General features: G+C 34.8%; 4 protein-coding genes across 6 annotated transcripts in view; 1 reads left to right on the plus strand and 3 right to left on the minus strand.

Annotated features, from left to right (window-relative positions):
* Positions 1-155: 155 nt before the first annotated feature.
* LOC116004909 (phosphatidylinositol N-acetylglucosaminyltransferase subunit C) lies at positions 156-2290 on the minus strand. The gene is made up of 2 exons (XM_031245112.1): positions 1918-2290; positions 156-1377 (listed from the first exon to the last, which is right to left on the minus strand). The coding sequence occupies exon 2, from the start codon at positions 1351-1353 to the stop codon at positions 442-444; it is 912 nt and encodes a 303-aa protein (XP_031100972.1). The 5' UTR covers positions 1354-1377; positions 1918-2290; the 3' UTR covers positions 156-441.
* Positions 2291-5187: 2897 nt separating this feature from the next.
* LOC116003561 (protein UNUSUAL FLORAL ORGANS-like) lies at positions 5188-7525 on the minus strand. The gene is made up of 2 exons (XM_031243458.1): positions 6657-7525; positions 5188-5761 (listed from the first exon to the last, which is right to left on the minus strand). The coding sequence occupies exons 1-2, from the start codon at positions 7372-7374 to the stop codon at positions 5190-5192; spliced, it is 1290 nt and encodes a 429-aa protein (XP_031099318.1). The 5' UTR covers positions 7375-7525; the 3' UTR covers positions 5188-5189.
* An 11551-nt stretch (positions 7526-19076) lies between these two features.
* LOC116004285 (intracellular ribonuclease LX-like) lies at positions 19077-23128 on the plus strand. The gene is made up of 4 exons (XM_031244262.1): positions 19077-19241; positions 19336-19491; positions 21533-21725; positions 22696-23128. The coding sequence occupies exons 1-4, from the start codon at positions 19134-19136 to the stop codon at positions 22950-22952; spliced, it is 714 nt and encodes a 237-aa protein (XP_031100122.1). The 5' UTR covers positions 19077-19133; the 3' UTR covers positions 22953-23128.
* A 1472-nt stretch (positions 23129-24600) lies between these two features.
* The window catches only part of LOC116004343 (methylecgonone reductase-like), a 57416-nt gene continuing 56129 nt past the window's right edge, over positions 24601-25887 (minus strand). For 2 of the 3 annotated variants that reach the window (XM_031244340.1, XM_031244339.1), the window contains exons 3-4: positions 25467-25649; positions 24601-25072 (exon numbers count right to left, since the gene is read on the minus strand). In XM_031244340.1, the coding sequence (XP_031100200.1) occupies positions 24842-25072; positions 25467-25649 (414 nt within the window). In that variant the 3' untranslated portion in view covers positions 24601-24841. Of the gene's footprint in view, positions 25073-25125; positions 25333-25466; positions 25650-25887 lie in introns of those variants that run through there. The other variant, XM_031244342.1, reaches the window with a different exon arrangement.

The raw sequence follows: 25887 nt of genomic DNA on the forward strand, positions 1-25887 counted from the left end.
AATTGAACTAAAATTTGAAATCGAATGGTTTCATTTTTTCAAAATTGAAAAAACCGAAATCCCACCCCTACCAAGAAAAACAAAAGGGAATAGATAAATATCATAACCCACCCGCTTATATTAAACAACCAAAGCAAGAAATGAGAGAGTACATGTAGAATTATTCGGTAATATTTGTTAGAAGAACTCTCCATATGAAATAGCTGAACTTACAACACGAACACCAGAGTTCATTGTATGTAATTTGAACTCACATATTTCCATCAAGATACATTTCAGCAGAGGCAAAGGAGTGTAACAACAAATCAGAACCAAATATTGAAATTGCAAAACAAATGAAGTACCACTCTTAAGTAGGGCATTAGGGTGGTGCAATGCAAGGCCAGCCTCACAGGTAAGCTAATACAAAGGATATGTTTATCAATATTGGATCTTCGTTGTTCATTCTGTGATTGCAAAACAGAGCTTTGCCTCGTCCCAGGGGCCGTTAATCTCAAATTTATACTCTTGAAGTCGTATCAGCCAATAAGGACATACCAAATTGACAAAGATAAACACAGCCAGCAACAAAACAAAGAGTAATGTGTGCAACCGGTGAATAAGAGCTAACGTCAAGACCATTAACCCGAAGGAAAAACACAGGTGCAATCGGAACGAGTACTTCTTCACACAGTAGGTGACCAATGGAGCGAATAGGAAAACTTGCAAGGAGAACAGCACAATGGCAAATACATGAAGCCTTGACGGAAGGCGAGAAGCAATGAGAAGTGAAGCCACTATAGAAGCATTCAAAGAGATATTGCTTGTAAGGGTAGGGTTTTCTAGAGTTCCGGGAGCTTTTACAGTGGATCCTGAGTAATTATGCAGGAAGAGATGGATTACGAGGAGAGAAGCTGTTAGTGCCCATATAGAATCTGAGCTTATAGACCGAGTAAGTGTATGGTAGATAGGAGACAACATATACAGCCCGGTAATAAAGAAGGAAATCTTCAGAACGTAACTGAGAAGAAGATTGAAGGAGAGCATGTCTGCAGTTAAGAGAAGAATGAAGAAACCCAATCCAAGAAGGCTAAAATTTAAAACTAAAAGTGAGTTTTCATTCAAGGAGGATTTGAGAGTATAGGTCCAAACCAAAACCACAAGACAAACAGTGCAAATATACTGAGAAATTGACACTGAATCAAGTATCACCTTTAGCAAGTCCCTTTTGACAACATTGGCATTCATAATCATATCTTCTAGGAAAGATTCATCTGTGTGATTGTCATCGAAACCAGGTTGCATCCCTCCATAAGCAACTTTTCTCCATTTAGGTTGTGTTGGAAATGGGTTTTCACTCGTGATACTTTCCATCTATGTCATATAACTTGACAAAATCTGTAAACCATAATTGCAAGGATTATCAGCATATCACTGCAGCGGTCTACACTAAAAAAAATAAAAATCAAACCAACTCACAAATGAAAAGGATCATTAAGTTACTTTATGAAATTATGATCAAGTAGCAGTACACCAGTACTTATTGTATCCCTTAACTAAGCTCTAACATAACATCTATTATAGAAAATGATCAATCCAGCACTGCCCCCTGCTTATGCCAAGTAGCAGTACTCATTGTATTCCTTACACTTACAGCTAATCCAACATTTGTTATAGAAAATGACCAAATCCTGCACCTATGTTGAGTAGGACTCCATATTTTGTCAATTAAACTAGCCCCTAATGTAAGATATACAATGTAAAATGACCAATCCTGCAGTGCCCAATCAATAATGACAAGAAAATCATCACATAATTCATACGACCTGTACAAAAAGTCGTATACATATTTTGCTTAAGCATTTTGTCAAACATGATGAAGGCAATAGAATGTCAGTCCATGTAAAAGCTAAAACCGAGATGAGATTTAGAGGTTACCTGCTCAGATCGATATTCGGAATCTCAAAGCATGCTACGAATTGAATTTGGGTTGAATCTTGGACCCTAGACACGTTTTTTTTTTTTTTTTTTTACCGCCCTTATCTACTGCCACTCTCCTGCTTCTGTATTTTCGCTGTAATATACAAATCAAAGGTTCATGTTACCGTTTACGACTTTATGCGCCTGCGGGCTGCCGCATTAGCATCGATCATTGTTGACTCTTTGAGCTTTGTGCTTCAGTAGGTTGAGAAAGTAGTTATGAACAGATATTACACTGTAATAGAGTCAGTATTGATTTGTATTTTTGTGTGGTGGATACTTGTGAACTTCCTCCTAGCTAATAGAACATGAGATGAGATGAGCATATGAATTACATCATTCTCGAACCACGGACTATAAACACTTCATTTTCTTGCACATCTTTATATTTATTAACCATTTCATAGTTACAAAATGTTCTAGTATGCTATAGAATATTTTTCTACTATGCATTAAACTCCTATAAAGTTTTTCTTGACTATATATTTAGTTAAGGTTTCAACAATACCTAGTGGGTTGGACAAAAATATGCTTAAAATTGAAACTCCAAGTGTGTTTTCATCAGATTTATGCACCGAGGGATCAAAATTGGTAGTAAAATGGAAGTCATGTGATGATATTGTTGGTCATTTAAAGAAAATGCTTTGTTCCTTTGTCCCATATTACTTTCAAAATCTTTCTCTTCCCACTTTATAAAAGTCAGATTGCACTTTTAGGGATGCTTGAAGTCTTATGAATTGGAGGGAAAATAAAGGGGAACCACACGTGTGCCGCTCGATTCGTGTGTGAGGTGTGGTGTGGCATCATTATGATCGTCACTCGCACATCTTTCACTTATTTTTTGTGGTAGGGATGGGGCATGTTGTTATATTTGAGCAATATATAAATAGCCTTTCCGATCTTCTCCCTTGCTCATAATACACGCAACAACTCTTTCACATTCCTTCACCTTCTTCAACAGGTGCACGTTAATCGTAGTTTATGTGTTACCTATAGAAAGCGTATTGGTAAATCATAGACTGCACCGTCTCTTCAAAAATCATTTTTAAGACAGTGTTTAATAAACACGACAAAGAATTCCTTGTCCGTTTTTCTTGAATTCTGAGCCAGCCTATATAAATACGTAGCTAGTTTACTGCGACATTATTACAATTTCCCAACACATTTGTCAATCATCAAACTGGTGGACCAAAACTACTATCTCTACCCCAATAGTTATGATAATAAATTAAAATTAGTATTTGCTCTTTTAAAATGTCTATTCATCCCCTCTATCCCAAACCTTTAGCTTGCTTATGACCAACAATTTTGGTGAATGTTGGGTTGCTATATCCATGTGTACTGGTTTTACTATTTAGTTCATTATTATTAATGTAGTACAGTACAGTAGTTAGTAGTATTGTCTGGGATTCAACCAAAAAACCAAAGGCCAACCATCTGTTCGAACATTGGCAGGACATAACTTCATCATTCCTGGCATAGTTTAATTAGTTTGACTAGAAAACACTGCTTATTCCTTTCTTGGCCATATGTTGTTGCACAGTACACTACAGTAATATAATGTACATTTATTATATCTCCTGGCCTGCCTTCAATGTTTTTTAATTATATATATGCATGCTCAGGCAGGCAATCAGTATAGTCGCATATAACCTGGGAAGTGACTCATCTATCATTAACCAAAAGTCAAGGGTTCGATCTTTAGCTTTTGAGTATGAAACAAATCTTAAAAATAATCTTCAGGCCAGCTGTCTCACCCAATAAAAATGACTACAATTCAATGTGGAGATTAATCACTGTGTTCGACGGTGGAAACACTGAGCTGCACCCAAAAAGGTATAATCCCAGATGGATGGTTGGATATTGAGATTGAGATTGGCTTACTTTAATATACTCCTTTGCTTCATCATTCGGCAACACCAATTGAAGCTTCCAGCAATATAATGTGGTTGGAATACATTATTTCAGTAAGATTTTGGATAGGGATGTCAATCGGGTCAACTCATTCAGTTTTAGGTTTCAGACTTATCAGATGAGATTAACTAAAACTTTTGATATTTTTTACATTTTGGAACTTTCAATTTTAATAAACTAGCCTTTTACACCAATGGATATAGTTATATAAACCTATACTATACATCATTCAATCAATATAAACCTCAATTTCTAAATACTAACTAAAAATAATTAATATATTTATACTATAGTGTAATAATTAAAATAATTTTTTTTATTTTTTTTATTTATTTTCATACAAAATACTTTATTTTGTAATAAATTTATTAAAATTTTATTTACAAATTTAATAAAACTTACTAAAGATAAACTTACATACAAATTATCTATATATGTGAGAGAATAATTTTAAGTGGCTTGAATTATTGAGCTAATCCACTAAATTTTAGACTATCCATTCAGGCCATCAGGCTTATCAAGTTAGTCCATCAGTTTCTAGTTAAGATTTACATCCTATATTTGGAGCTGAAGCTACTAAGATATATAGCGTGGGGCCCTTAATATCTTGTGATTACGGTGTAATCAGCTTAATATGAGTAGGTTTTTTTTTTTTTTTTTGTGTTTTTTTTTTTTTTAGTACTATTGACTCTGTTACAATGTAGTATCTGTTCATAACTATTTTCTCAACCAAATGAAGCACAAAGAGCCAACCCCCTTCCATGTGGGGTGCAACCGGGTGCCACTAGGCCACAAGGTCTAAGTAGGAAAAATGATAGTCCTGATATTCTCATTGTAGGTAATAGTTTATTCAATCCCTCAATTATATATTAAAAAAGAAAATTGAGGCTTACACCTCAATATGCCTCAAGGCTTACGCCTCGCCTCAAGGTACGCCCTCGCCTTTTAAAATATTGTGTATATATATATATCTTAGCTTGTACTGAGCTTATTAAAGAAGACACTATATATATATATATACTCAATTGCTAATCTCCATGAAGATTTGAGGTAGTGTATGTTACACATGAAGAGAAAATGATAGATGCACACAGATAAACAAAAACGCTAATTAAGCTTATAATTAAACAGCATTGTAATAGTAATAGTGAGAGAGTAATAGCCACCCAGCACATGCACTCCCAAGCCAAAGCAGCCCTACTAGATAGTCTCATAACAGATCAGATAATGAACTACATACAAAGACCTAATCCACTTAGCTAATAATTAATCTAATCACCCAAAATGAATCCCCAAATTAAACTAAAAGCCACTAATTAACCACTGAAAGACTGAAAGGGAAGTGCCAACTGATCAAGAAGTGCAGCCACTGGGGTAGCCAATCTGGGCTCATATGCAAACCCTTGCAACTCCCCTCCACCATGGGGGGATGATGATGAACAAGAAGAAGAATCTTGATGGACAAAGGGGCAAGGAGGGACCCACACCCACCTCTTGCTATAGAAATCAAACACCATAGCCTTATCTGAGTTCTTGACAAGTATAACCACAAATTCCCCATGCCCAACACAGCTAAAACCCTCCCCTTTCTCCACCTCAGAAAACTGCACATATAGCTCTTGGGGCATCCTCTCAATCTCCACCCACAGGCTCCCACAGTCCTGCAGTGCCCACAGCCTGAGGCTTCTGGGGACATTCAGCTTGCTCTTCTCCACCGCGCCCACCATCAGCAGCCGGCCCCCGCTCTCCACCAGGCCCGGGGAGCGCAGGAAACGCCGCATGGGAGCTTGGATTTTCGACCAGGTGTTGGAGGAGACGTGGTAAGAGAGGACGCTGAAGGGGCTGGAGTTCATGCAGTAGAATCTCCCCTCCGCGAACACCATCTTACCTTCATATCAAGTATCACAAAATCAGAGAGTCGGTTGGTAATGAAAAATAAATTGACATTGAGTATTGCTTAAATGAATGTCGAATTGTAGATATCTTTATGAAGGGTTGTTGAAGATAGAATCGTTTCTCAAATTGAAGGAAGAAATTGGAATGATCAATTTTTCGAACTCGGGTTTAAAGGACGCAATGTTATAATATATGCCTTTTTTGGTAAAATAGCTAGCCTATCAACCAATTTTGACTTACTTGACCTAGTTATTTGACTTAGTTAAAAAATTAATATAAATACTTGATTAATCAACTTTTTTTAACTTCAAAATGCTAAAATTCAAAAAGTTGCTCAAAACAACTTTTTTAATTAGCTTTGTGAGAAAAGAAATTATAATTCAAAAAGTTGCTCAAAACAACTTTTTTAATTAGCTTTTTGAGAAAAGAAATTATAATAAACAACTATTAGCTAACAGTTAATTTACCAGGTGTTAGTGGGGTAGTGGTTAGTTTTTTTTGAATACTATTGACTCTATTAGAATGCAGTATCTGCTCAACCTATTGAAGCACAAGAGTCAGTATTGCCTTCAGTATAAAGGAAAGGGTTTAATGCCATTGGTTAGTTTTTAATTTAATATAAATAGTCTTGTAATAGCATTCTTAAATATCAAGTTGTAAAAAGGAATTTAGCCTCCATCTTACATCCCATCTCTAGTCTCTTCTCAATAACATTTCATTATGTTGGGCATCGGTCGAGTTCAGCCCTACTCAATTCAAGACGTGGTGTTGTGACAAATAATTAATGTCTATTTACTTATAACCAATTCTTTTAAGGATGGGTGACCTACAGTGAGGTAGATCGCATTATACTTGTACATATATTAAATATAGTATATCTAACATACCTGATTCAAAGCTGCAGAGTCTTGGAAGAGAAGAGGTGGTGCCCCAGATGGAGTAAAACCCATTTGCGTCCACATGGAAGCTCTCCGTCGTTAGATTCTTGACGGCATAGGGAGACGTCAAGTCATCGCCGGCCACCACAAGGTCAATCGAAGAGTTCGCGATGTTCAACCCAATTGAAGGGAAAAGCCTAGGCCTCAAAGTTGGGGGGATAGGAATCAAAGACCCAACAAGGGGATTTGATAAAATAACGTTCTTTGACCCAGCCTCCTCAGAAACCCAACTAATTAACCCACCGGAGGAATTGGCCGGAAAAAACCCCGCCGGAATCAAAGGGAATGAAAGGCGGTACCATTTGAGATTGTAGGGATCAAAGAGGAAACCTTCATGGATAGCCCTATCGGACCCATTTCTATAAATGTAGGTTTTCAAGGTTTTGTGCTTGAAAAAAATGAACCAATGGCAATGGTGGGGAATTTGGAGATAAAGTTGAAGAAAAGTGGTGGAGAAGAGAAGGGCATACCATCTTTTGCAGACTAATCTAGCCCGGAAAAAAGCAGGTGGGGGGAGACAAGCAATTACCCTATCAATTAGCCTCTGAGGGAGTCTACTCCAAATTCTAGTGTCCATCCAAGGAGTGGCAATTGGGGATGATGATGGGTTTGTGGTCCCACAGATGGTGGGAAACCCATATGGAAAGGGGGAATGAAAGGCTTCCATTTTGGAGCTCAGAAGGGGAAAAGGGAAAGTTAAGGTTAGGGTTTAACAAAGTTAACTGCAGATCTCACCAAAATGGAGGTTTGGGTAATTCTCATCAATTTCAGTGGATTAAAGATAGAGAGAGGGGTTTTGGGGTTTAATTTGTTGAGGCAATGGGGGGAGCCATAGTTTCACCAAAGAGGGGGAACCCAGAAAAGAGACATGATTCTTGGCAGGAATTGAGGCTGCTAATAAGTTTTTGGCTTTACTTTGTCTTCTTTTACTCTTTGGTTGCTTAGGGTTTGCTTGTTTTGAAGGGAGGGCCAATGCTTTTATAGAAGAAGCTAAAGGCAGTACTTTTGTCCTAGCTTGTGTCTTGGTGTAGGAAAAAAACACACTGAAATTAATTAAAAGCCTCCGATCCATCTATCATTTCAGTGTTTTCAATTCTTGTGAAGGCCGAGGATAGGAAGGACAATCATCAGACTAAAGGACACACCACACACAAACATGTGTAAAACGAATACTAGACTCTATATGACCAATAACCTAAATTAGTAGACATATATCGTGGCCTTTTTTGTTCCATGTAGTTTTTCATTTTTTTTTTTTTTGCTATTCTAATTACCCTTTCCCCATAACTTGTTTCTAATTAGTTTCATCCTTGTTTTGAAGATCTTAATTATTTGGAAAATGATAAAAAATAACTCTAACTGAAATGTGTGTCACACATTGGACACAAGTAGTAAAGTAGCTAAGTTTTACGATTTTGACGTGTTAGTGTGTGAGTAAAGTATTGTGTTAGTTGCTCAATAGAAGTAATAGAAATGAGAAGTGAGATATTTTTAAAGTGGTTCATAAACTTTCCTACTCCATTTTTTTTCCAAACTCTGCGAAGGATTCTATTAAGTATCTATTTATAGAAATACAAAGTGGCACGAATCCTTCACAGCTTATACCAGTTGATAGTCCTTGAGACAATCATGAGTCTTTCGTCAACTTGTTTTTCACTGCCTGATCAAAACTAGCCAATGGTCAATCACGAAGCCTCCTTACTAGAGGTTGATCTCCCAACTTCCTTACTAATTCCTCTTTCAACTTAGAAAACTAGATTTAACAAGAATGCCTTTTCACTTGATCACAAAGGGTATTTCCAATTAGTTTTCTTAACTTCTTAACTTGTCAACTTCTTTCTTCCAAGCTTGGAGTCCACCGTACCTTTTATAGATGATGAGGAATGAGCACCAACTTGAAATTTGAATTTGCCCGTTGTCACTCAACAAGTGGTAGCCATCCAAAAGCTGCCACAATCTCATAAAATTCATTGCCAAAGCTATGAACTTGTGCAACTTGATATCAATATGGTAATGGCCATTTCCCTCTCAGTGTATAAGCACATTTTAGTCCAAAAAGAGTCACTCTTGCTTATCACCACTTTATCTTGCATGCATACTCCTAGGTGTCAAACAAGTTGCATTTGTCTAACGGTTCTTTTTGTTCTTCCTTATGAACTTCTTCTGAGGATGATCTTCATTCTTTATAAAGTCTTCAATAAAGTTCTCATGATATTGGATGATAACATTGAATGCATTTTATCCTCTCATTAAGATTCCAAAAGACTTCTTCTGGACTACGTACTCTTCTTCTAATCCCCTTTCCTTTCGGATGCTTCTTTTCAAACTCTTGCGTTCTGGTCGCCTTAATCTGAAGCCCTTTCTTTCGATTGCTTCCTTCCGATCAGATAGTTGATGAAGTCTGTCTATATTTACAATAAGAAATGAGGGGTCTGATCTATTATATGTCTATACAATATCCTTTGCATCATCAAAATTTATTAACAATTATTCCTAACAAATATAAAATTTGTGCTCAATAAAATGTTCCTCGGCTATTGATGAGCAACCACAAAGCAACTTAGAGAAGGCACTAGCTAGCTTCATGGAGAATGTTGATGACATAAAGAATTATTGTGAAGAATAATCTAAAATTTGTGCTCAAGAAAATGCCACTTATTTTCAAGAAAGGACCCTTTATAAAAAACTTCTATCCATAATCAAGAAGTCACTGACTGCATTGGCCAGGCCACTACTCAATTATACTAAAAGATCAATCATGGAATTAAGTACGAGAAATTGATATATATAAATGTTTATAATTGTTTAGCCAAATTAAGAACAATAAGACCTCACTATTGTAAAAATGAACGGAAGTTTCAATAATCCATAGCTAGAAACAATGAATTTAGAACCCAGTCATTAAAGTCTTCCAAAGAAAGTTAAAAAAAAAAAAAAAAAAAAGAGGAAAGAAATTCAAAAGTGTAGGAATGGAAAAATTAGTAAAAGTCTAATGATTCTAAAAAAAACAATCAAGATTAATAATATATCATGTTGCTCAAGCTAATCTTCCTCAAAAAGTGTCCAGGTTCAAGCAATGAAGAATGAGACATTTGGTAATTGAAACAAAGTAAAAGTTTGTTATGGGTCTCAAACCTCAATCTATGAGACATGTCGAATATTTGATTAACGAGGTCAAATATATGACCTATTAATAAAAAATTTGATCCATTAATCAAAGATCTCAATCCATGAGACGGTCTTACATCTTACACGAATGTACGTTATTCTTGAAACAAATGTAACGGTTGAAATTGAAATTTGATAATTAAATTGTTGAATTATGATGTTTGGCGTGACCACACGGTACACGAAGATTCATTATGCTTTATTCATTTTCTTATATCACTTTCTCCTATATGCCCACAGAGTACATGTTCTATTTTGGTTCCAAGCCTTCTATCCCTTCTAAGCCAACTAATTTTTTCATAAATCACCCAAAATTTGTTTGTTTGTTTGTTTGTTTTATTTGTTTTCATTCTCACCCCAACATTCCTTGATTCACAAAATAAATCCAAATAATATGAATTAGTGTAATTTTACCCATAATTAAATCAAAATCACTATCCAAAAATACAATTATATATATATATATATATATATATATATATATATATAGGCCGAGCTTAGTATATATAGGTCTGGCATGTTTAGTTTAATAGGTTTTTAAAATTGGCTCAAACATGACCTTTCTACTAAACGAGCTAGACCTAATTAGGCTTTAATTAAGCCTGGACATAGGCCCCTATAAGGGGCCTGGCCTATTCCACCCGGCCACCCCTACTTGTGATGAAAAATGTAGTACTAATCAATCATATATAAATTGATTAATTGTAAAAAAAGTGTGAAAAAGAAATATAATATTTTTAAATTAAAAAATAGTATTTAATAATTGAACAAAATTCCAAACTATTGGTCTGCTCTAAATAAGTTCCGTCAACATCATCTAGTAAGATGCAGTAAATTTATAACCTATCAATTCGAATACAACGTTAATAGGTACGCAATACTTAGTTCCCCATGTACTAGTGATGGTGGTAGCAATTTTATTTTTTATTTTTTAGTTTATTTTTTGTTTATCTCATAACTTTCCGTTTTGAGTGAGTAATAAATGTTGTCTTTTAGGAACTCCATTGGCTTTTGTTTGGTTTTGGTACGAGAAGCAAATCTGGGTCAGTAGACCCCCTCCTCTGAGGGCCCCAAGACACAGAAACAACAATGTCTTGTTTATGTCAATCTCTTTATTATGATTATGATGTCCCTGATCGGGTCGCCACCCCCACATAAATGGAAAAAGTTGAGCTTAACAGATTTGGAAAATTGTGTTTGCCTTCAAGAAATCTCCTTTTAACGATAAAGGGTTTTTTTTTTTTTTTCTCTTTTTTTTTTTGAAGAACGACGATAAAGGGTTACTGATTAGATTGGGAAATTGTGCATTTGTTTGAGAGCAGCCACAACAGCAGTTTTTGTTCAATTTTTGAGGAAGAAATTGCTTATATAGAGACGAGAAGAATTGCAGTCTTTAGAGCATTCTTATCTGTTCATAATTTGCACAGTTTTTAATGTGCTATATATGGGAGATAGAGTTGGGCAAGAAACAAGAGAAAAAGAAAAAAAAATGGAAGGCTGACATTGAGTCAAACAAATGGCTAAAATAGAAGGTTGATATTGACATTCAAGCGCCCACGGTATGGACTTTTACTGTTCCAATGTACTGTTTTCAATGCACTTTTAGTGTTCTAAAAACTCTATTTTGCAGATGAAACTCTTCATTCAAGCAAGTATATATGCACCAAACCTGATTGTCAACCTTTTGATATGCATAGTCAAGCATTTCAAAATGCATCAGAATCAATAATTAATGAGAATCTAGCCAAACATTTCTAAAATGCACCGTCAAGATTTCCAAATACACTACAGTTGACAATCAATGAGAATTAGGTAATGCACGGTGCATTTATAAATATTTTAAAAGGCATTGATAATTGCTTGATGATGCATTCACACATTTACACTTGAAGTCTTGTCCGCATCTGATCACACTCTTATATAGTATTGTATTTTTTTTTTTTAAATTGTGTGTGGGGAGAGGGGGGGGGGGGATTGATAAAATTGAGATAATATAGTACAGTTCAGTCAATATAAACTCAATGCATTTGACTTTCAGTGTAGGACATACATCCTTCAATTCAGTGCAAATGACTTTTGATGATATATTATATTTATAGATAAATAATATTATGTGCACTTCTACTTTTTATTTTATACTCACATGATATACTTTGATTGATCTAAGAAAAAAAAATCATAAAATTTATTTTGTTATTTTCATCTTAATTAAAAAAAATATATGTCAAAACACTTTGTGCCCAGTTGGCAACTTTGTTAGTTTGCATTGAGGGGAAGTCACCGCATCGAACCCTTGTGGTGGCTTGGTAGGGTAGGATAGAACAAATATTACTTTGCAATAAAGTCAATAGTACTCAAAATAGAAATTTTATCTATTTTTTTTTAATTATGAGTACACTTATCATATTACTTTTTTTTTTTGAATACTACTGACTAGGGGTGTAAACAAATCAAATATTTTTAGTTCGATTCGTGATTCGAATTCGAATATTTTGATTCGAATTCGAATTATTCGAATACGAATCTGAATTCGAATACATATTTCAAATCGAATTTTATTCGAATCGAATACGAATCAGAATATATTTGATTCGACTATATTCAAATATATTCGAATATATATATATATATATATATATATATATATATATATATATATATATATATATATATATATATATATATATATATATNATATATATATATATATATATATTAATAGAATATTAGTATAATAGTATGTTAATAAAAAAATTTATGCTATTTAAATTTAAAATTTTATTACATTTTATCTTATTTTATTGGAGAACTTGTTAAAGAAAAAAAAAATTTAAACATTTTGAATTCGAATCGAACCCACCTCCTTCTATATAAGGGTACAATCGGGTGCCACTAGACCACAAGTTCATTGGCACTTATCATATTATTACTTTGTATACCCCTTGTTCAATTCAAGGGTGTCTTGGTTTTATGATGAGGTGACAAAACATACTATTATTTATAACGGATTCATGGGAGACTCATAGGATATTTGGATGCTTTGGTGGCAGCATCTGACAACCAAATCAACCAAATCATCCCATCTTATTGGTGTCATTGGCATGTGAGGAACCCAACAGGTCGCCGGCCGACCTATGTTTCTGTGACCGACTCAATGAGTTTTTGGGTAAATTATATCATGGATTATAGTTTATCTTATATTATAGATTCTTGTCGAAAAAGACATTCAGATTATATACATGCAGTTAGTATATTATATATTTTTAGTTAACATATTATGTACTTATAAATAAACTGAAAGTACATAATATGTTAATTTTAATATGTGTTTAATTTATTACCTGAAAATACATATATAATATGTTAACAGCAGATACATAATACGTTAATTGTAATATGTACCTAATTTATCAATTGCAGGTACACAATATGTTAAGTGTAATTAACTAAATATACATAATATGTTATTAAGTATGTAATATGAATGTTGTTTAGGACAAAGTTAACAATGTAAGGTGGACACTTGTTCGTGATAAGTTATTATACCGTGGGCCATGGTCACAAAACGACGTCGTTTCAATAAGTGGGAGAAACGGCTCCTGTAAATCTCCATAACTGATACTACAGTTCATCTCAAATGATACTACTATACAATTGTGTTGAATTGATACTGCAGTTGCATGTGTTGAAAGGAAACTGTAGTTGCGCAGAACGGAGGCTGTTTCATCATCTGGAACTGCAGTTGTGTTGAACTGATATTGCAGTTGTGTTGAAAAGGAACTGCAGTTGCGCAGAACGGAAGCCGTTTTATCCGTCTATTTTGTTTTGATATGCAGTCTACAGTAAAATTTGCGGTCCGTGATATAACAATTTTAAAATCTATGGGTTGTTATGCCGTGGACCCAGGTCCACCTTGCAAGGTGGACCTGGGTCTACATTCATATACACTATACTCTACATTCACGATTTCTATACTCTACATTCACACTTTGAAACCTCTACATTCACACATTTTTGGACAACTCTATATTTAGCAATATGTTTACTAATTTCAAAAAAAAAGTGACAAAAACGACGTAATTTTGGACCCAGGTCCACCTTTTCACAACATAATTTGCCAAAATCTATACCCATAGGGTTGAACCATTTATTTCATTGGGCCAAGCCCAAATAATTAGTATTTGGACAACAATATTATATATATCGAATACACATCATTTACAATAGCTCCTAGTTGCACTAAAACAAATTATTGGTTTGGTGTCCCCTCCAACCGCGATTGTAGCATAGGATGTCAATAGTTTCGACATCGGGCTTAGCCCTCCTTCTGATAGAAAAAAAAAACAAATTATTGTTAAACATATTTCTATATATTGGCAAACTCTTTTTATTAGTTTATTTTTGTGATTTAGAATCAATATTCACAATTAAATTAAGCTTCAATTTATCAAATAAACATCATATTTAACAGTAAATATGAATCTAATTGACTAAAATAATCTCATAAAAAAAGTTTTGTTAATAGAATTAGACAATTATATAAAACTAATGGCTAAAAGTTGTACAACATTGTGGATAATTATATTAAAAGACTGAATTTGTTTAAATTGCTATTGATAGTGATCAAATTTTCAAAAGTGAAACAATTAAGGAGTCAAAATAGCTATTTCCATTATCTTATTTGTTTTCTTAAAATTGTTTAAAATACAACTATTCCTTACCAAATGTAACAATCGAAGCACTTCTAATGATGGGGTCATGGACTCCCGGGGAGATCTTAACCCAAGGGGTCCATTTTTATTGGTGAAGTTTTGGCCTAAGAAGAATACAGGTACACATGGGGTATAAATACAATATAATTTATATATCATACCTTCAATAAGGGATCACTATCCACGTCGTACCCAAAAGGATTCATTTCTATCCCAAAGCATATAGTACATACGTGGTGATGCTGTCGTTGAATTATTGAACTCCCTACCTATAAAATGCTCACCTGCTTCCAAGCCATTCACATAACTTAGCTTGCTTTCAATTCACTCCTTTTTCTTTTGGATAACATATCATCATATATCAATGGAGGTTGCAAATTTTGTTATGTCTTTTTATAAGGGTTCCAAGCCACTCTCTCCTCCATCTTTGGCTGGCCAAGATGCTAAGATTGTGCCACGACCATCAAGGAAAAAGGTGTTGCAGAGTGCATTTTCCGGCTCGTCGGACGGCTACATTCATGGACCCGATGGTGGTGCCGGCGACAAGAATGTGGATCTCAAGGCTACAAGCTATATTTTCCAAGTTAAAGAGCGTCTTAGATTGGAAGAACTGAAGATTATGAATGAAAACTTGAAACTTGGCTTGTAAATAAAGTGATGATGATGAGTTGATATATATGCATGCTGTAAAGACGGTTTATGAAAAAGATCAAATAGATCCTTGAACTTTACTAGAAATACAATTATACTTTTGAACTTTAAAAAAATGAAACTAAACACTAAAATTTGTCAAAATGAGTCAAATAAGTCTGATTTACTAATAACTAACAGGTTATCGGTATCGCTGTTGACCATTGTTGAGCGCCGCTAACCACTGTTCGGCAAAAAAAAAAAAAAAAAAAAAACTACTCTAACTTCCGGTGATCTTTTTCACTAGAGAAGAGACCCGTCTAGTCTGTGATGGAGAAGACGATCGGACCGATCTTCGAGCAAATTTGGTCGCCTTCTCTACTGGAGAAGATGACTGGTTGGTCTCGTCTTCTCCACTGGAGAAGACAACTGGCAGGTTGTCTTCTCCGGTGGAGAAGGCCACCTTTTTTTGTTTTTTGTTTTTTTATTTTATTTTTAGGGTAGCTGGAATTTTTATTGTAAATGTGGCCAGAATTTTAATATCCAGTTATTCCAGGTGGATGACCTGTTATTGGGTTTAGATACACCAAAATGATAAGTTATAGTGTTTGATAAATTACATACATGCCTATTAATATATTACGTATCTTTAATTTATTTTTCGCCTTTATCAGTCAGAACTGTATAATATATTAACTGTAAGTGCATAATTTGGTTTTGAATCCCCAATCCCAAGGGCCCCACATCATCTAATTTAAGATGATGTAAATCATGATAATTAACTCAGCCAAGTCTTTCTTCTCAAACTTCACTCTTGTGACCACCTGAGCTGCCATGGTAACACTTTATTTATTTTATAATTAGGTGATTCTAGCTTCGTAAGATTAATTCTAAGACCATAAGACCCGGTTCTAGAGCCACAGTAAAGGTAAATAGCGAGTAGCGCAATAGCCCACCCTTTAAACCTCAATTTTCATGTCCCCCCAAGAAATTCAATCTAAGCCTTCCATCATTCTGCATTTTCTCATTCACGATTCAGTGAAATTCGAACCCAAATTGTTGCCTTTTGTTTTTTAATTCTTTATTGAAAGCTAGAGAGAAGGAATGGGAATCCATAATCTAAATCCAAAAGTGATTATTGTTGGACAAAACTTGATTATAATTGGCCGGGTGGTTCCTCCGTATGGAACTCCTTTCGGTGAAATGTTTTGTGGGAATATATGACAGAATTTCTTAGCATAGGTCGGGGGTTGGCGCGTGGGTCATTGCTTATTCCTTGCAGATGCCAATTTAATTTAGATTTATTAATTGGATTGCATCTCTTTTTTCTTAATTATTTCTTGATTTGATCAAAGATTCTAGCTACATATATAGAGTCATAGACCATTTTTGTTTGAGAGAAGAATAAAGAGATACTAAAACCTAGAGCAAATACAAGGGAATGGACCACAAGCTGCAATTTCAAAATGACCACAATAAGCTCCCAAGTTACAAGGAATTCAATATTATTATATTTACAATATAATTTTTTATATATGATACCTTCAATAAGGGACCACTATCCACGTACCCAAAAGGATTCATTTCTATCTGAGAGCATATAGTACGTGGTGATGCTGTTGTTGAATTATTGAACTCTCTACATATAAAATGGTCACTTGCTTCCAAGCCATTGACATGACTTAGCTTGCTTTCACTCCTTTTTATTTTTGGATAACATATCATCAGATCAAATGGAGTTAAGTCAAGCATCAACAAGACAAATCATGTCCTATTCTATTATAAAACATTACTTGTAATTATGATTGAAAAAATCGCTAGGCGCTCCTCGGACGCCCGTGAGCGCCTAGTCGTTCGTGTATTTCTTTATTTTTTAAAAATTTGTTTAATTTTTTTTAATTTTTTAAGACTAATAATTATAAACTATTTAATACTTTAATAGTTAATACTAAATATTAATTAAATATTAACCTTAAAAAATTTAGAGTTTTAACAATTTAATTAAGGTTATTTTATAAAAAACGATGTTATTTTGAATGAAATAACTCATTAAAAAAAAAAAGAACAGTAGTTAATATGCCGACTAGGTGGCCTAGTTGGTACCCAGGAAGCCTATGCGGTCAGCGCTTATGCGGCCTACTTGGCCGCCTTGCCAGCTGGTCGTCTAGACCACCGATTATCGACACCTAGGCAGCCAGGCGAGATTTTTACAACAATAATAATGCTTGTAATACTTTGGCATTAATCTACAAAGTATTATTACCATTATTTCTCTTTACTATTTTACCCTTATTATTTATGCGAACTTATTGATTCATACGTACCACGGTTCAATTAGTTCCATATATAAAAACATATGCGGATGAATAGTTCTTTTTTTTTTTTCTTTCTTTCTTTCTGATAAAAGAAGACTGAAGAAAAAAATGTTAAAAAAAAAAAAGATTAAAAGGGAACTAATCGCGCTTGGCGTTTAAGAGTTCGGAACAGCTATACAACAGATGCGTGTAAGCAACGAGAATAAATGTATATGTTCAGTTCAAGGTTGTCTCGCAATGGATAACTTGAAGCAATATAATGTCTGAATACAAATTACTTATACTCTTAGGTCAGCCTGTTTGGTATGCTTAGATCTAAAAGCAGAATAGTTGATATTCCCAATATGGACACAGACGTTTACGTGAAGTTGATATTTATAAAAACGTGCTGGACAAAAAGAGCTATTTCTTAGATTGAAAATTTTACCTAAGCCCAAGATATTGACCCAAACTGACGGCCCAAATAATAGGCGAATAATACAAGTATAGTCTAGAAAATGAATTGGAAATAGTAAGGACGCGACCATTGAGAATTAAAAATGGGAGAATGGATTTGAACTGTAGACTAGAAATCACTAGACCCCGTCGTCGTGACAGGGGGCGCACCAGCCAAGCCACAACGAGAGCGGTTCGACAAGCCCCGGTGCAAGTTGGTCATGCCCCTCACCGGCCTTGCCGCCTTGGCATGTTAACACCACGACAACAGCACCGCCAAACCACACCAATGGGGCACCGGGGGAGCCCCAATCGCACCGTGTGCCTCGCCAACTAGAGGCAGTCAGCTAGGAAGGCAGTTGCACCCCACGCTACACGTACCCCACGACCAACGTCTAGCCCACCTCACCTTGGTCCGGCCCACTACCCCTTTGACCCATTGCCTTTCACCTTGCGATCTTCCACACAAACAAATGGGTCTAGGAAACAGGGGCCCCATCAATTATCACTTTATAATTTTCTATGATGTTGCAATTGTGTAACGGCATACTATCCTACAAGAAAAGTTATTATTATTATTATTATTTTTTTATTGTTTACTTTTTCAAATAATCCAATTCCAATTCAAAATGTCCTTTTATATATATGAATTGAAGAAGGTGAAGTATGAGAAAAGTGAGGATATTCCGAATTAAATATGAAAAATTAAAGTTCATAGTTCAAAAGTAGTTAAATTGACAACTAGTGAGACAAAAAGTTAGAAATGCTATTATAATCAAAGATTAGAAGAATTATTATCTGACTTTTGAAATAAAAACTAATTTTTAATCACGTTAAACTAACATATATTAGTAGGAAACTATTTTTTTCTTCGATATAATAACGTAACGCATACATCCACCCTAAGGTCACAAAGCATAAATTGTTTTTGAAGTATGGCATCCTAATAAAATTTCGATATGTACAATAAAAATTATAGGTTTACGTAAAAGTCATCATGGCATGTTGGCATATCCCTTTCCTGGTTAATGGTTATATTATATTTCCATTAACTGCCTATAAATTGATAGGGAACCAACCACATGAAGCAAATGCTTACTATATATACATATATCATCTTATTGAATTAGCAATCCCACAACCTTAAAGAAAGTTGGAAAAGAAACATGAAGAAAATTGACGGTTCAACAACGTTGATCAAGCTTTTGGTTCTACAATGCCTGGTGGTCTTGTGTGCTTCGCAAGAGTTTGATTTCTTCTACTTTGTTCAACAGGTATGTATTTGTTTTAAACTAATTTTTTTTTTACGTCGGACTGACCTAATTAAGGGGCAAAATGCTGATCATATTAATTTGTTCATATATATAGTGGCCGGCATCGTACTGCGATACGAGACGGAGTTGTTGTTATCCGACCACCGGAAAGCCTGCGGAGGATTTCAGCATCCATGGCCTCTGGCCTAACTACCTTAGTGGCAAATGGCCTCAGAACTGTGATCGTCAAAGCTCTTTGGACCAATCACGGGTAACAATTTATCTTACTATTTCTAAGTTACTACTTGATTGTATTCGATACATTGAAATTTAGTAATTCAAAGCCTAAACTGATAGTTTTACTAGCTCACTACTTCTAACGGGCTCTAAGCAACACGTACATCATAGTCTCTTTTTATTATGTGACGCAACTTTCTCCTCACGTATGCGAGCCAATTACTTTTTACGGGTTTTAAGAAATCTGTGAATCGTACCAATGAAGTCTAAGCATATAAAAGGACTTTTAAAAACAATAAGAATGTCTATTACGTACCCTTTGCTAAATCCTATACGCTAGACCCATGATGTTTAAGCCTAAGTGGTCAGTTTTGTTTGTTAGACATACACTATATATGGCCGGCCATTAATTATCTTTACTTCATGCTATTATTGTTTTCCTCTCCAACAATCTGACTAATTCTACATACATATACAACCTAATGCTCAACTACCCAAATAAAATACAATATATATTTGAGAAGTACTAATAAATTTCTACAACTATTTAACTATTTTGTAATCAAGTGTCATTAATCTGTGCCAAGGACCTTGTGGTCCAGTGGCATCAAACCCTTCCCTTTATACGGGAGGTGGTGGGTTCGAGCCAACAGATACTGCATTGTAATAGAGTTAGTATTATTAAAAAAAAAAAGTGTCATTAATCTGTGGCTTGAAAAGTAGCATACATTATTTAATTTTCATCTCCTAACATAGATGTAAAAGGACAGTTTTATTTATACCTAAGGAAAAGCTTGATATTGACACTAAGCCAATAGATAAAGCTACAATTAAATTTAATCATCAACTCCTTAACTGGAAAAAATGCTCTACAATTCAAAGGAAATTTGACAAAAGTAAGGTCCATAAGAAAGATTATATTGAGTAAATATAGTTTGTCCACAATTTACGTGTGATGTCATTTCATCTTTATTATGATAAACTAGCACTAGTAACATGTTAGGATCAAACACTTGCTATTACGCCAAAAGTTATAGTTTGTAGCGAATGTGCAACTTTATTTAATTTCCTTATATCGTTACATTTTCGAGAGACGTGGTGTTTGACTTGACTCTACCGCTCAATAATTCTCCTAACCACGTGATGCTGGACTTGACCCTTTATTAGCCTTTGCCCAATAATACATGATGTCATTTCATCTTTATTATTAGCCTTTGCCCAATAATACATGATGTCATTTCATCTTTATTATGATAAACTAACACTAGTAACATGTTAGGATCAAACGCTTAACATTACGCCAAAAGCTAAAACTTGTAGCGAAGGCGCAACTTTATTTCTTTATATTGTCACATTTTCGAAAGGCAATGTGTTTCGACTTGACCCCTTCTGCCCAATAATTCTCCTAGCCACCTGATGTTGGACTTGACCCTTCATTGGCCTCTGCCCAAAAATACATGATGCCATTTCCTTTATTATGATAAACTAGCACTAGAAACATGTTAGGATCAATCACTTACCATTACGCCAAAAGCTATAGTTTGTAGCGAAGGTGCAACTTTATTTCTTCATATTGTCACATTTTAGAGAGGCAAGGTGTAATTGACTTTGCCCTACAAGCTTCCGCCCAATAATTCCCCTACCTAGTCACCTGATGCTGGACTTGACTCTTCATTGGCATCTGCCCAACAAAACATGATATAATTTCATCTTTATTATGATATAAACTAGCACTAGTAACATGTGTTAGGATCAAACGTTTACAATTACTCCAAAAGCTATAGCTTGTAGCGAAAGCGCAATTATATTTCTTTATATTGTCACATTTTCGAAAGGCAAGGTATTTGTCTTTAACCCTTCAAGCTTCTCCTGCCCAATAATTCCTCTAGCCACTTGATACTGGACTTGACCCTTCATTGGTTTCTTCATGCATGCATCTTAACATTTGTTGTATAGTACATATATTGCAGGCAATTGTGATATAATGCATCTTAAATTTGTTAAACTATTAATTAATTAAAACTACTTAGTTAGCTAATTAATTAATTATGTTGAAGTGATTGGTATATGTGCAGGTCTCAGATCTGATAAGCAGAATGGAGAAAGATTGGCCGTCCCTTGCCTGCCCAAGCAGCGACGGCGTAAGGTTTTGGAGCCATGAGTGGGAGAAACATGGAACATGTTCTGGCCTTAACCAACATGACTATTTCCAAAAAGCTCTCCAATTCAAAACTAAAGCAAATCTTCTCCAAAACCTTAAAAATGCAGGTATATATGTCATCTCAATTCTTATATATATACCCATCAATATCATCTCAATAATCATATCCTATTTCCCATGCCACTAAGCCAAAAGGTATAACTCACAACGAAGGCGCAACTTTATTTCACACCACATTTTTGAAATACAGGATGTTGAACTTGACTCTAAAAGGGCCTCCACCCAATAATTCCTCAGCTATCAATTGTTGGACCGGGCCATTTACTGGCCTTTGCCCAAAACTTCCAATACTTGATTTGTTTACAAAGAATAAGAAGGATATTTACCTAACTCCTAATCCTACATTATTAGGCAAATTATACTGGCGGCCAAGGTCCACATTGTAAGATGGACATATCACTGACATAAAATACATTTTTAATATACTGAATATACATTATTTGAGTACTGAATGTTTATTATTAGGTATAGTACTAAATAATGAATTTTTAGTACTCAAGTAATGTACCTTCAAATAATGAATCTACAATACACAAATAATGTACATTCAATATATTAAAAATGTACATTATGGAGTTAATCAACATTTTAGTCCCTCAATTGTTTCTCAACTGTCAATGTAAAACCTAGTTTTTAATTTCAACCAATTTGATCTTCGAATTGTTTAAAATTTCATCAATTAAACCCTTTCATGACCAAAATGGTGATTTTTTACATTTTTAAAATTTCTTCAATTTGGTCTCTGAAAGGGTTTAATTGATGAAATTTTAAACAAATCGATGGTCAAATTGGTCGAAATTGAAAAATATGAACTATATTGACATATGAGAAACAATTAAAGGACCAAAATGTTAATTTCCCCGTAGCTTATGTTAGTGGTCCACATTACTGGGTAGACCATGATGCATGATATAATGATTTACATTATTAGGGGTTAGTGCAATATAATGTGTATGTATTATGTAGCATTAATAAATTCCATACAATAACCCAATATTATTGTTTTGGTATATATAGGAATTGAACCTCGGGAGGGAGAACATTACACAATAGAGGAAATAAAAAGTGCGATTGAGGAAGGAGTTGGGTTCAGTCCATTCATAGAGTGCAATGTTGATCCAATGGGGAACCACCAGGTGTACCAGGTTTACCTTTGTGTGGACACTTCTGCACAGAATTTCATTGACTGCCCAATTCTCCCTCGTGGAGGAAGATGTGGTTCCAAGATTGAATTCCCACCTTTCTCATCCCCATCTTCCCATGATGAATTTTAATTAATTAACTTCATTATATTATTATTTTTATGATTCTTGATTTGGCCTTTTGGTGATATACTTGATGTTGTTTTTCTTTGTTTGTAACTTGAAGGAATAAATTGTTTATACATGAAGCAAACTATGTTTATATCTTATATTTCAAGAAAAACCATTGATTTTTCTCTTCCGAGAAACATATTGTTTGTACTAAAACTTATTAAATAAGTGTTGCCGTTAGGGCTTAAGGTAGTGATTTGTCACTTAACTTGACATCACGATCGAAGGTAGTAGTGTGGGGTTCAAATCTCATTATTAGAAACATGATAAAAGATGTGTCTAATTATGTGACTCACGATTTGCGTTGTTGTGGCTCTAGGCCGGGGTGGAGTCTTGCAGGCTTTGGATTAGTCCGGTGAAGTTGAGATCATCTTAGTATAGAATAAATAAATAAATAAATAAATAAGCCCGCATGGGCAGCTCAGTTGGTCACATAGGTGAAGTTTGGGAAGAAAGATCAGGGATCGAGTTTGTGCCTCTATGTTCATGATTTTCAGAGTTGGGAATTCAACCTGTTGGAAAGGAAGAATAAATAAATAAGTGTTGTTAAAAAATTTGTAGTATTTACGATAAATTTTAACTAATTTAGAACCGGATCTCTTACCAAAAATCGCACACATTCCCGTGCGGTACTCACCTTAAGCATTAAAACGGCGCACCTTAAGTATACAAATCATGCACTTTAAGCTAAAAACATAAATCATGCACCTAAAGTTTTTAAATGGTGCACATTCAGTTGAGAATACACTGCGCACCTTAAGTACACAAACCACGCACCTTAAGAACACAAACCACACACCTTAAGTTTCAACAACTCACGCACCTTAAGCATACTGCATACATATCACGCACCTTAAGAAGGAAAATCACGCACCTTTAACTTTAGGTTCACACACCTTAAGCTTTAACACTCACGCACCTTAAGCATACAAATCACGCACCTTAAGCATACATATCAAGCATCTTAAGAAGGAAAATTACGCACCTAAAGCCACCGCACCTGAACTTAATTCTGTATATATATTAAACAAATTTTTTATAAAATAGAAAATAAAAGATAAATATACGGGCACCCAAGGAGCGCCTAGCTAGCGATTTTTTCAATTATGGAATTGCATTAATTTTTTAGATTTTAGATGGAGATATAAAAGATTATTGGAATATTTATTTTCATGGCCTTCATCGTAACTAATTGCCTAGGCCCAATAAAAATTAGAAGCCCAAACGTATTCTTCGTATTTGTGGCCCACCGTAAAAATCAGGGCAATTTATATCACGACTCAGGGTCCATATATCATTGTAGACTCTGAATTAAACGACGAGGTACAGAATTCATATTGTAAGGTACAGAATATTATAATCTTATTATGACATTGCATCATTGAAATCTATTATTACACTTATTCATAATATAGACATTACTAAAAGAGTTTATTATGATAAATCTCTACCCATAGACTTACTAGAACTCTCTATATCTTGTATATTAAATAGAATAATGAAGAATAATAAGATTGGTTGGTTTCCTCTCTCTATTGCTTGTCTTCTCCCTTACTTTATTACATACCATTATACCTATTACACTCATGAAATGAGAACGAGACAAAGATTCAGGCGAGGAAACACCTTAATTTACAACAAATACCTACTAAAAGCTCCAACTTTTGTACCCAACGAAATCATAATCTCTTTATTTAAGACATTGAAAAGTTTAGAATACATGCAAGCTTTCTTAGAATATCAATAATGATGAAAGGTCATGTACTCCAACTTAATTATTAGCACACTCATCGACATAATATCTTCCAAATGATAGTTGCTTATAATTTATAGCAATGGATTTTTTTTTCTTATATATCCCCATCCCACAATTCCTCAACAGATTTGTATGGTCCATTTGAATGAACAAACACCTCTCCTTTAAATCCTCTGCACTGTGGTAGTTGTTGAATCTTAACCATTTCTTCATCATTGAGTTCACAATCATCATCGAAGATATGAAGGTTTTCCTTCATCCTTTCTTTGTTAAAACTCTTCACAATCACACTTGCTCCTTTTTGATATACCCATCTCAATGCCACCTACACGCAAGGGTATATATATATTATTGAGGTTTAAAAAGATCAAAATTATATAGATATATATTTGTTAGGATCAAGCGTAACGAGACAGGCTGGGTGTTGGACTTGGTCCTTAGGGCTTTATCGACCTCTGCCCAACAATTTCTCAGCCACCTGATACTAAACCCTCATTACATTGTTCGAGACAGGCCGAGTGTTGGATTTGGCCCTTGGGGGGCTTTATCGGCCTCCGCCCAACAATCCTCAACCATGACATGGCCCTGCCCAGTAATATTTCATAGAAATGAGATTAAGAATTGAAACATGTGCTCCATCTAAATCAACTAAAAGGATAGTTGGATTGCAGATTTATATTTATATATTATATATATGCTTATGATTAAGAAGTATTTACCTGTGCAATGGTTTTGTGCTTAGCTTGTGCAATATCCTGGAGTAGTGGGATTTCCAATATTCCATGGCTGCCCCAAAAGCCAGCACCTAAATTCCCTAGAGGACTCCATGCACTAACATGAATTCCTTTCTCTCCGCAAAACTTTAATAAGCCTCCTTGCTGCCAGGCAACACTCATCTCTACCTGCCAAAAATATATAGCAAATTGATTGTCATCTTCAGCACATCCAAGATAGCAATTGTTTTGATGAGATGATAGCATACTAAGGTTCCTCTCGCAATTGGAGGGTTTTTTTTTTTTTTTTTTTTTTTTTTTGGGTTTTTCCCAAGGTATCCCTCTAGCCGACAGTCAGAAGACTAACCTCCGTCCCAACGGTCAGCACACTAAGTGATAGGGGACTGGCCAAATGGTTTATTTTCTT

This window comes from Ipomoea triloba, chromosome 14 (assembly GCF_003576645.1).
Source record: "Ipomoea triloba cultivar NCNSP0323 chromosome 14, ASM357664v1".
In the NCBI taxonomy this organism is placed as follows: Eukaryota; Viridiplantae; Streptophyta; class Magnoliopsida; order Solanales; family Convolvulaceae; genus Ipomoea; species Ipomoea triloba.